The 10,000-nt window shown below is 48.6% G+C and overlaps 1 protein-coding gene across 2 annotated transcripts in view; it reads left to right on the forward strand.

The window, feature by feature from the left end:
- The window catches only part of LOC122261500 (protein Hook homolog 3), a 143,573-nt gene that overhangs the window by 54,482 nt on the left and 79,091 nt on the right, over positions 1-10,000 (forward strand). For both annotated transcript variants that reach the window (XM_043029170.2, XM_043029169.2), the window contains exon 4: positions 8,238-8,340. In XM_043029170.2, the coding sequence (XP_042885104.1) occupies positions 8,238-8,340 (103 nt within the window). The remainder of the gene's footprint in view (positions 1-8,237; positions 8,341-10,000) is intronic.

The following is a 10,000-nucleotide window of genomic DNA, read 5'->3' on the forward strand; positions in this document are numbered from 1 at the left end:
GCAAAACGGGTTCACAGGTAACGGCACAGGCTGAGTCGTAGACTTGAGGGACTCATTGATTTCACCGTCTTTTTAAGCGTCTACCATTGGCTGTATTTATAGGATTCCTTATTTCAGTTGCCGCATCACTCACTTTTGATTTTTAGAGTTCCAGAGTCCAGAGTTTTTTTTTCAGCCGTAGGATGTTCTCTTGGATTCTACTCGAGAGGAATTCGAGAGGTTCAGTAGGCGCAAGGGGGCGTGGGTGATCTTGGCCTCTCGTTAGAGTCTCGGTTGAAGCTCGTCCAGGGTAGGGGGAGGGGGAGGGGAAGGGAGAGGGAGAGGGATGGAGGTAATGGGTGAACTGAGGAGGGAGAAGGGAGGGAGGAAATGAACGAACGAACGAAGTAACCAACCAAGGGAGGGAGGAAGGAAAGGAAGAAGGAAAGAAAGAAAGAAAGAAAGAAAGAAAGAAAGAAAGAAAGAAAGAAAGAAAGAAAGAAAGAAAGAAAGAAAGAAAGAAAGAATGAAGGAACCAACCAATAAAGGGAGAGGGAGGGAACGTGGCAGAAACCAGCGGAGGGACCGGGGGAGGGAAAGTGGCGAAGGATAGAAACGAATTAGGGAATGAGTGAAAGATGGAAAGAAAGAGTGGAAGGGAAAGAGCGTGCGAACGAAGGATAGAGAGAGAGGGAGCGAGGGAGGGTGTAACTTCATCCTTTTTACCTGGGAGTTTTAACACTACTCGCGCTTTTCTCTCTCCCTTCTAAGTGACGGGGGATGCTCACTGCGACCCGCCCTTTTTTAGTTCGGAACTGGGAGAGGTGGACGAACGAGAAAAAAGAGAAGGAGAAGGAGAAGAAGGCAGTAGTATTAGTAGTAGTAGAAGTAATAATAATGATAATAATAATAGACAAGAAGAGAGGAAGACGAGGAGTAGGAATAGGAGTTGGAGTTGGAGTTGGAGTAGATTTATTGTAAATAGAGGCAGGTTAAAGAATAGGAAAAAGAAACCGGAAAATAGAGAGAAAAAATGGTTAAGCAAATGCACACATATGCTGGAAGACGCGGAGGCAGGTAGAAGAGAGAGAGAGAGACATGCAGGCGAGGGGCGTCACTCGTTCTAGGATAGACGAACAGGCAGCGAGAGGGTCGTCATTCACCTCTCACTGGAGATGGACTCTGCATGAACGTTCTCCCGGATGCTGATCAAGCAGAAGCCATCCTTTATATTTTATTTGTATTGGGAAGTTGTCGTGTTCAGCTGCTCCCTCGGTTGAAAATGGATCGACGGGCTCATGGTTGTTGTGTGCATGGTTGACTGGCAGCACGGGGCTCGTGGTGTGAGTCACTCCGGGGAACGGTTCGTATGGGTTGTTGTGTTCACGGTACATTGCAGTTGTAATTAATTTGTTGGAAGGGCCCAGTCACGCAGCCACTTTTTCATATGACAGCGTTGAATAATCATTATGAAATGAAGTTTTAATTGACATATAGCCGCCAAAGCTATTCGAACAGCAAGCGGCATTTTTGCAACAAGCCTTTTTTAAGTAAGATAACACAAATTTCAACAAAGAGTTCAAAGCTTGGTGTTTTTTTTATTTCCCTAGAGCTGTTCCTTGATAGATGCCGTATCCCTTGAAGATCGCCAACAAGTTTCACATTAGCGTATCTAAATGGCAGTTACCACGCCTGGTGCCCACGCTGCATTTTCCACGGATCCCTAAAGCCAAACAAGAAAATGGCATACCCAAGAACAATGACAAAGACCGGCATTCCAGGTCCGGTCTCTGTATAATTGTCGGGTCGTCCCTTTGGCAGCAGTCGCTATTACGTGTAATGTGTGGACAACGCGCTCCGTCCGGGGGGAGTGGAGACGCATCCGTGCGCCGCCATGTAAGGGCTCGGACGCCGCGTACAATGCATGCTGGTGACGGAGGAGGAGGAGGAGGAGGCGGGGCGAAGGCCAGCTGCGGCGGGGAGGTCGAAGAAGCGGAGACGGGGATGGAAGGGGATGGGGAACAGGCTTGAAGGGAACACGGTGTAGAAAGATACGGGGCCTCAGATTTAGGACCTTGGGCTAGCGCTCTCTCTCTCTCTCTCTCTCTCTCTCTCTCTCTCTCTCTCTCTCTCTCTCTCTCTCTCTCTCTCTCTCTCTCTCTCTCTCTCTCTCTCTCCCTCTTCTTCTCTCCTCTCTCTCTCTCTCTCTCTCTCTTCCTCTCTTCTCTTTCTCTTCCTCTCTTCTTTTCTCTCTCTCTCTCTCTCTCTCTCTCTCTCTCTCTCTCTCTCCTCTCCCTCCTCTCTCTCTCTCTCTCTCTCTCTCTCTCTCCTCTCTCGCTTCTCTCTCTCTCTTTCTCTCTCTTCTTTCCTCCTTTTCCTTCTCCTTTCCCTTTTCTTCTCTTTTTCTTCTTCTTCTCCTTCCTTTTTCTTTTCCTCTTACTTTTCCTTTTCTTTTCCTTTCTCTTTCTTTTCTTCTTTTCTTTTTCTTTTATTTTCCTTTTTCTTTTTCTTTTTCTCTTTCTCTTTCTTTCTTTTTCTTTCTCTTTCTTTTTCTTTTTCTTTTTCTTTTTCTTATTCTTTTATTTTCCTTTTTCTTTTTCTCTTTCTCTTTCTTTCTTTTTCTTTTTCTTTCTCTTTCTCTTTCTCTTTCTCTTTCTCTTACCCTTCTTTCTTCCTCCCTCCCTCCCTCCCTCCCTCCCTCCCTCCCTCCCATTTTTCCTCCCTCTCTCCCTCCCTCCCTCCCTCCCATTTTTCCTCCCACTCTCCCCTCCCACCCTCCCTTCCACCTCTTTCCTCCTTCCCTCCCTTCCACCTCTTTCCTCCTTCCCTCCCTCCCTTCCACCTCTTTCCTCCCTCCCTACCCTCCCTTCCTCCCTCCCTCCCTCCACTCCCTCTACTCCCTCTCCTCCACCTTTTTCCTCCCTCCCCCCCCCCCCCCCTCAATCTCCAGTCCGGTCTCCATGCACGCGAGACCGTGCAACAAGGGGTCACAATTTTTTTTTTTTTTATCGGACGTGATCTTTGTTTACTGCCTTGTTTCCTGGCGTATATACAAGCGTCGGGAAGTGCTGTGCATGTCCTCATATCCAGCAGCTAGTTTTTCTTTTCCATGAGCATGCACTCGCCCCCTCCTCCTCCCTCACGCTGTTTACGAATAAGAAATTTCAACGCGACGGAAAGTAGTTATCTCGCGACGTAACATGTTTTTTTTTTTTCCTTTGAATCGTCTGAGTTGTACCTCCGCGTTTGCCGAAATATTTTGATGGAAAATAAAATCTTCATTTGATTTCTAACTAATGAATTTTTGGATTAATATTCTAGTCTAAATGTTTGTTATGGAAAATTTTAACCGAGCCACAATGTCACTTCGAGTGACGTGGACACACGGGTCCTCAACTGCCTCGCTGTCGCAAGTCGTAGCTGTCTCGCTAACGGTGACTTGCTTTTGCCGCTGCGACATCTGCCTTGGCATAAAGGGGCGAAGGGACGGCAGCGCATGACGGCAGCATGATGACCCACCATGCTGCCGTATTTGTCTCCGGGCCCAGCAACCGGCAAGCTTATATCTCTCCTGATAACACTATGTCGACTTGGCTACCCGCCCCGCCCAGCTGATTGATGTCAGCCCGCGAGCCTAGATTACTACCCTACCTGCCGCCGCCCGTTGCTTGAGTTGGACGTGCGCCAGCCAGCCCGCCCGCCCGGCAGCCAGCCAGCCAGCCAGCTTGCCAGCCAGCTAGCCAGCCCGCCAGCCACCGAACAACCAACCGTTTAGCCAACCAGCAAATGGCCAGCCAGTCTTCGGCAGGCTCGGAAAGTGACCCGTGACTTGCTGTCTTCCCTCTCCCTTCAACCCCCGCGCTATGCCTTGCTTGCTACTCTTGTATGAATGTCATGTTCTCCCTCTCGGTAAATGTATCGAAAAAGTGTAGCTGCTTCGTTACGTGCTGGTTGTCACGGCGTCGGCTGTCTTCTAACCAAGAAATAAAAAAGAAAAGAAAAAAAGTCGCAGATAAACAAGAGAAATGGTCAGGGTGGCAAATCGGGGAATGGTTTCGAATAAAATTACATCATTAGAACAAAGAAGACACTAAATTTGACTAACAAATCGACGAATGATACTCACCTTGCCCCCGCACCCCCACCTCGCCCGTCCTTTCAGTATCCATACTTTCCCTGAAAAAAAAACAAACAAAAAAAAAACTGGCTAAGTCGGGAGGAAGACGTCCTCAGTGTTGTTGCTATCCCGCCCATAGTATTAAGGGGGCGGTTCGTTCGCTCCTTCGCCGTTCACATTGCGTCATCAAGCGAAGACGGAGGGAGGGGGAGGTGGGTGCAGAGGAGATAGTTGTAGGAGTTGTTATAAAATGACTTTTATGAGACTATGGACCAGGCACCACGCCTGTAAAAACCAATAGGAGAAGAGGGTCGTACGTCGTGTTCACTGTCAGATATGTGCGGGCAAGTTTAGTGGCGCTGGTCAGTTCGAGGCGGTAAGGAAAAAGGAGGGGGGGGGGGTTATGCGGGAAGGGTATAGCTGAGGTTGAAGGAAGCGGAGAGACGCAAGCAGGTTGGAAGAATCAGGGAGGAGGCAGGGCCAGAGGAAGAAGGGGTAGAGAGAGATAGAGCGGAGAGAGATAAATAAAAGTAAAGCTAACTGATAGATAAAAGCAGGTGTATTGATAAATAGGCAACGGGTAGATAGTCAGAGTTCGGAGTCTGTAAGATGAGCCTCAGATGAGAGCGATGATGTACGGTGGTCGAGCTGGACCGGTCCTACCCTGCTGCCGGCCCACACAGTGTCTACAGCACGCTACAGCACACTACAGCGTACTCCCTTGCCAGAACACACCAACTAGAGATCCTTTTGTATTTGCCTTCTCTCTTCTTCTCGCTAAGACTTCTTGTCTGTGAAATACCCTCACTTTACCTTTCTTTCGCTTGGTGTCTTTGCAATTCCTCCCAGCCTTTCTATATCCTTAGGCTCCCTTTTTTCGTTTTACCACGTCACGCGATCCCACGGCGCTGATGAGGCCTTGGAGTAGGACTCTTGGCAGGACGCTGGGCTTTTCCCCAAGCCTCCCTGACCTTCCTCCTTTCTCTGACTACTCCCTCTCCTTACCCCTTCTTTTCCCTGTCCTACGTCTTTATCTCCCCCTTCCCCCATCCTCTTTTACCCTTCCCCCTTTCCTCCATCCTTCTCCCCCTTTCCTCCATCCTTCCCCTCACCCCCACCCTTCTCCCCCTTCTTCTCCTCCCCTTCCTCTCCCTCTCCCTCTCCCTCCTTTCCCTCCTTTCCCTCCTTTCCCTCCTTTCCCTCCTTTCCCTCCTTCACCCTCCTCCACCCATCTCCACCCATCTTTCCTCCTTCCTCTACCCATCTCTCATCCTTCCTCCACCCTTCTCTCCTCTCTCTTGCAACAGTTTTCTCTTCCCTCTTCTCTTCCTCCTCTATCTCCCTCCATTTCCTCCTCTGTCTCCTTCCTCCACCTCCCATTTCTCTTCCTCATCCTTTTCCTCCTCTGTCACCCCTCCTCCTCCACCGCCCCCCCCTCCTCCATCCCCCCTTTTTTCTCCTCTGAAAAGTGAGACTATCAAGTTACCCGTTAATTGGCCGTTCGTTGCGGTGGCGTGTGGGTGCGATTCCGTATAGTGGCGGTGTGTGTTGCTACGTCGAAGGAGTAAGGACATGGGGGAGGGATAGAAATCGAAGGTGTTTGCGTCTGTGTTAAACCGTGAGAGGACGTGACTTTTACCAGAAAAGGGGGGGGGGAGAGGAAGAGGAAGAGGAAGAGGAAGAGGAAGAGGAAGAAGAAGAAAGGAAGAGGAAGAAGAAGAAGAAAAGGGGAAGGAAAATCAGGAGACTTCAAGGGAAGGGGGGATAGCTAATGAATGGGTGAGTGGGTGGGATGGAGGGAAATAAGAAAGGAAAGAGAAGGCGAAAGAGAGAAAGAGGAGAAAAGAGGGAAATGGGGAGACTGAGAGAAGAGGGAATGATCAGGAAAATGCAAGGCAGGGAAGTGCTGCAACGAAGAAGAAGAGGGAAAGTAATCTTCAGACGTTACAGGATCACCCCGGAAAACGTTCAGGGAAATCGAGCTGAAACGATTGACTTGCAACACCGCGGCAATGGAGGAGACAGGGGGCGAGAGCATGGGAAGAGCAAATAAAGCAGATTAGATGAATAAAAGGAGGAAAACAAATGAGTAAGATGGTGGCGAATAATGCTGAAAAGCCGGTGAAAGGGGCAGAGAATGCACGATGCAAGATGATGAGAAAATATGTGTTTCGTAAGTTTGGGTTGAGTATAGGAAGGATAGAGGGGGACGGGAGGAAGCGGGCGCAGGGAGGGCGGAGGGAGGGCGAGGGGGTGCAGCCATGAGCCATGACAAGTGTATGGCGTGGGGCAGGGAGGGAATGGTAGGCGGGAAGGTGTAGGGTTGGATCGGAGGAGGCGTGGGGGAAGGGGAGGCAGGAGGTCCACCAGCGGGCAGGTCAGCAGAGGACACCCACCCCGGGCCACTCCCTTCCTCGCCCTGCTGCCCCTCGCGTCAGCCTCCTCCTCCTTCTGCTCAGAATAGCAGTAAGAACATGTTCCTGCCAATGGCTACAAACAGCCCACGCCGAAGCATCTAGGCCTCCAGGCGCGCCCCCACCCCCATCCCTAACTCGTATGGCGCGAGAATCCCTCAGGCGCTCCCATTAACCCCGAGGCTTGGCATGTCCTGCGAAGGATGCATTGGGCACGCAGTCACCAGCGAGAAAGCGTGTAATCGAGGACTGATCATGAAGGATTTCTAGTGGTGGATGCTGCTGTTATGATTACCTTCTTACTTTGCGTTCTTACTAGTCGGGAGATTAGGAGTAAAAAAAATCTTCATGTTCTCCTTGTGCGCACTCGCGTAATAACTGTATGATCTCCACGTATTTCCCCCGGGCTTGGACAAAGAAAATTTCGTTTTTAAGATGATCGTCACACTGGCGCGCGCTCAGAGCAAAGACCTAAGGATCGTGCTGGAGTCCCCCTTTGCATAACAGCGCGGCGGTAGTCCCCTTTTGGCACATTTCACAGTAGAGGTGAGCGATGGCGTGGGGGTGCCGCGGGCCAGACGACCTGTTACATTCTGCGGCGTCCGTTGCACTGCGGTAACCATACGCTACTTGACCCGAACGTCTACTTACCAGACCTCCAGTCTCCCCTTCTCCCTCCCTCCCTCTCCCCCTCCAAATCCGACCCCCCCCCCCTAGCCTCCTGCTTACTAGAGAGGTCCTGTAGGGTCCATTACTCCTGTTGATTTATTCTAACTTGGGGAAGTACCTCACTCCGTCTGCGCTCTGCGGGGGTCTTCCTGGCCATGTCTGTGTGGCCCTACTCCGCGGGAGTGCGTGCATGCTTGGGGGAAACTTGCTCTCCTATTTTCTGGGATTATCCACCCGGGAGGGGTCCGTGTGTGGAAAGCTGTTGGTATTACTTTACTGTAGTATTTAGTCTTAGTATTTGTTGTCATTATGAATGTTGTATTATTATTATGTTGTTATTATTATGATTATAAGTTATTATTAATGTTATCATTATTACTGTTAATATTATTATTATTGTCATTATTGTTGTTGTTGTTGTTATTATTATTATTGTAATTATTATTATTATTGTCGTTATTATCATATATATATATATATATATATATATATATATATATATATATATATATATATATATATATTTCTTTTATTGTTAATTTTATTAATATTTTTACAATTTCTATTAATATTTTCAATTGTTAATGCTACCATGACTATTTCACCAGAATATTGTGTTTTGATTGTAACCAAGCTCTAGTATATTGCCAATCACTGCTCATTTGCAGTACAAGCACAATATGGTCGGCTCCATTTATATGCAAGACTTAAAAGGCGCTTGGAACGATATAGACAAATGAAAGGAATTAAGGGTTTATCGACTCCGTTCGTTTTATTTATTTATTTATTGATTGTTGCATCTTGATACACGTCGTTTATCTAAATAGCTTGTCAAAGGTAGAAAAGAGAGAGAGAGAGAGAGAGAGAGAGAGAGAGAGAGAGAGAGAGAGAGAGAGAGAGAGAGAGAGAGAGAGAGAGAGAGAGAGAGCATCTAATAAGTCAAGGTAAAGGTTCTTGGTCAGGAATTGCAAATGCGTCCAATTGCGCTAAAGACCGGCCTGCGTGCCGCCCTCTGCCAATGCCAGGATGAATAACCACGACCGCCGTTCCTGTTGCAGGTGTCCAACTTGAGGAAGGTGCTGCAGGGCATCGTGGATTACTTCCAGGAGCAGCTCAACCAGAACATCAAGCACTTCCCGCTCCCGGACCTCAACAAAATAGGTACGTCAGTCTCTCCCTTGGCCGCGACAGGCCTCCCTCGGGGGCGCCGCCGCCAGCGACGCTCCGCCCTACCACGATGCGCCACTGCACGCACGGCTCTACTTTATTAGCACTCTTGTTGTTGTTGTTGTTTTGATCATCATATTTGTTATTATTATTATTTAATGGTGGTGGTGGTAGTAGTAGTAGTAATAATAATAGTAATAGTAGTAGTAGTAGTGGTAGTAGTAATAGTAATAATAGTAATAGTAATAGTAATAGTATTAGTAGTAGTAGTAATAGTTAGTACTGGCAAAAGAAGCTGTAGCAGAAGTACTAGTATTATTAGTAAGTAATAGCAGTAATTACCACTAGTACTAGTATCAGTATCATCATTGTTATCATCACCATCGCCGTCACCATTAAATATGATCATCTCAATCTCAAAACAGAAAATATCTCACGTAAGAGACTACTGGCCAAAGGGTGTTTTCATTCGCCCTAATCCCACTTTTTTAGCCAGCTGTTCAAGTTGTGGCCCCGTAGCTCTTTGATAAGATCTGACCTCATGCAGCCGGGTACGGTTGGACGTCGCCCCTGCTTACTCGGGGACCGAGGAGAGAGACAAAGTAAATACTTGGAATTTTCTTACGTGCACACAGGTTGCAGGAAATTAGTAGAACAAAAATAAAATTGAAAGAATGAAGTGAAAAGTGTGATGGAGACGGTTAATGAAGTTTAGAGAAAGCGAAGAGGTAGACGAAGCAGTGGTAGAAGAGTGGCTGGGCGAACAGCGCACGAAATTACATCTTTCGACACACGAAATGCCACTTGCAAGGTTGCCGCTGCGATGCCCAGTACCAAGGGGGTGGGGAGGTACAGGGAGAAAGGGTAGGGGGAAGGGTGGCGTTCGGAGGGCAGTAGGAGGGGGAGGAGTAGACTGAATGGAGGAGAGGGCGTATGGGAGGGACGGAGGGAGGAGGGAGGGCAGGAGGGGCGTGTGGGTAGGGGTTAGGGTGGGAGGCCTTTGGGTAGACTTTTTTTTCTACGGAGGCGCGAGTGACTCATGGCAGGAAGGACGGCCTGGCTGAGGTCGAAGAGGAGGAAGGGGAAGAAGTGCAAGGGGAGAAGGGCAGTCGGAGAGAAAAAGAGGAAGAAGGGGAGGAAAGGGAGAAAATGAGGAGGAAACGCAGGAAAGGAAGAGGAATAGCTGAGGAAACTGAGAGGAAGGATAGGCAAAAGGTAGAGAAGGACAAGGGTGAAGGGAGGAAAAGGAGGAAAAAATAGAACTAGGAGGGAGAAAAAGAGGAACTGGAAGAAGATAGAAGGTGAATAAGGAATATGTAAAGAAAAAAGGTGGAAGAAGAGGTGGGTTTAAGTGGTTCTGATGATTTTGGACGTGGAAGTGGAAGAACGTGTACGAGGTATGTGGAGGACGTAGGAGATGTGGATGTGGAAGTGGAAGCGCTTGTGGAAGGGGTATGTGGATGGCGTAGGTGAGCGAATGAAGGTCGAGTGGACTAGTGGACGAGGCCTGTGGATGACGCAGGGGGTGGTGATAATGGCAGCGAAGTGGAAGGCAGGGAGTATCGCAGATTACACAGGATGGTGATTTATGCGTCATTAACAGGTAATTGGACGGGCGGCGTCTCAGCAGGTGTGTGACCGTGTGAGGGCGGGG

Source organism: Penaeus japonicus, unplaced genomic scaffold, assembly GCF_977035675.1.
Source record: "Penaeus japonicus unplaced genomic scaffold, GWHDUDI00000001_assembly GWHDUDI00000020, whole genome shotgun sequence".
Lineage (NCBI taxonomy): Eukaryota > Metazoa > Arthropoda > Malacostraca > Decapoda > Penaeidae > Penaeus > Penaeus japonicus.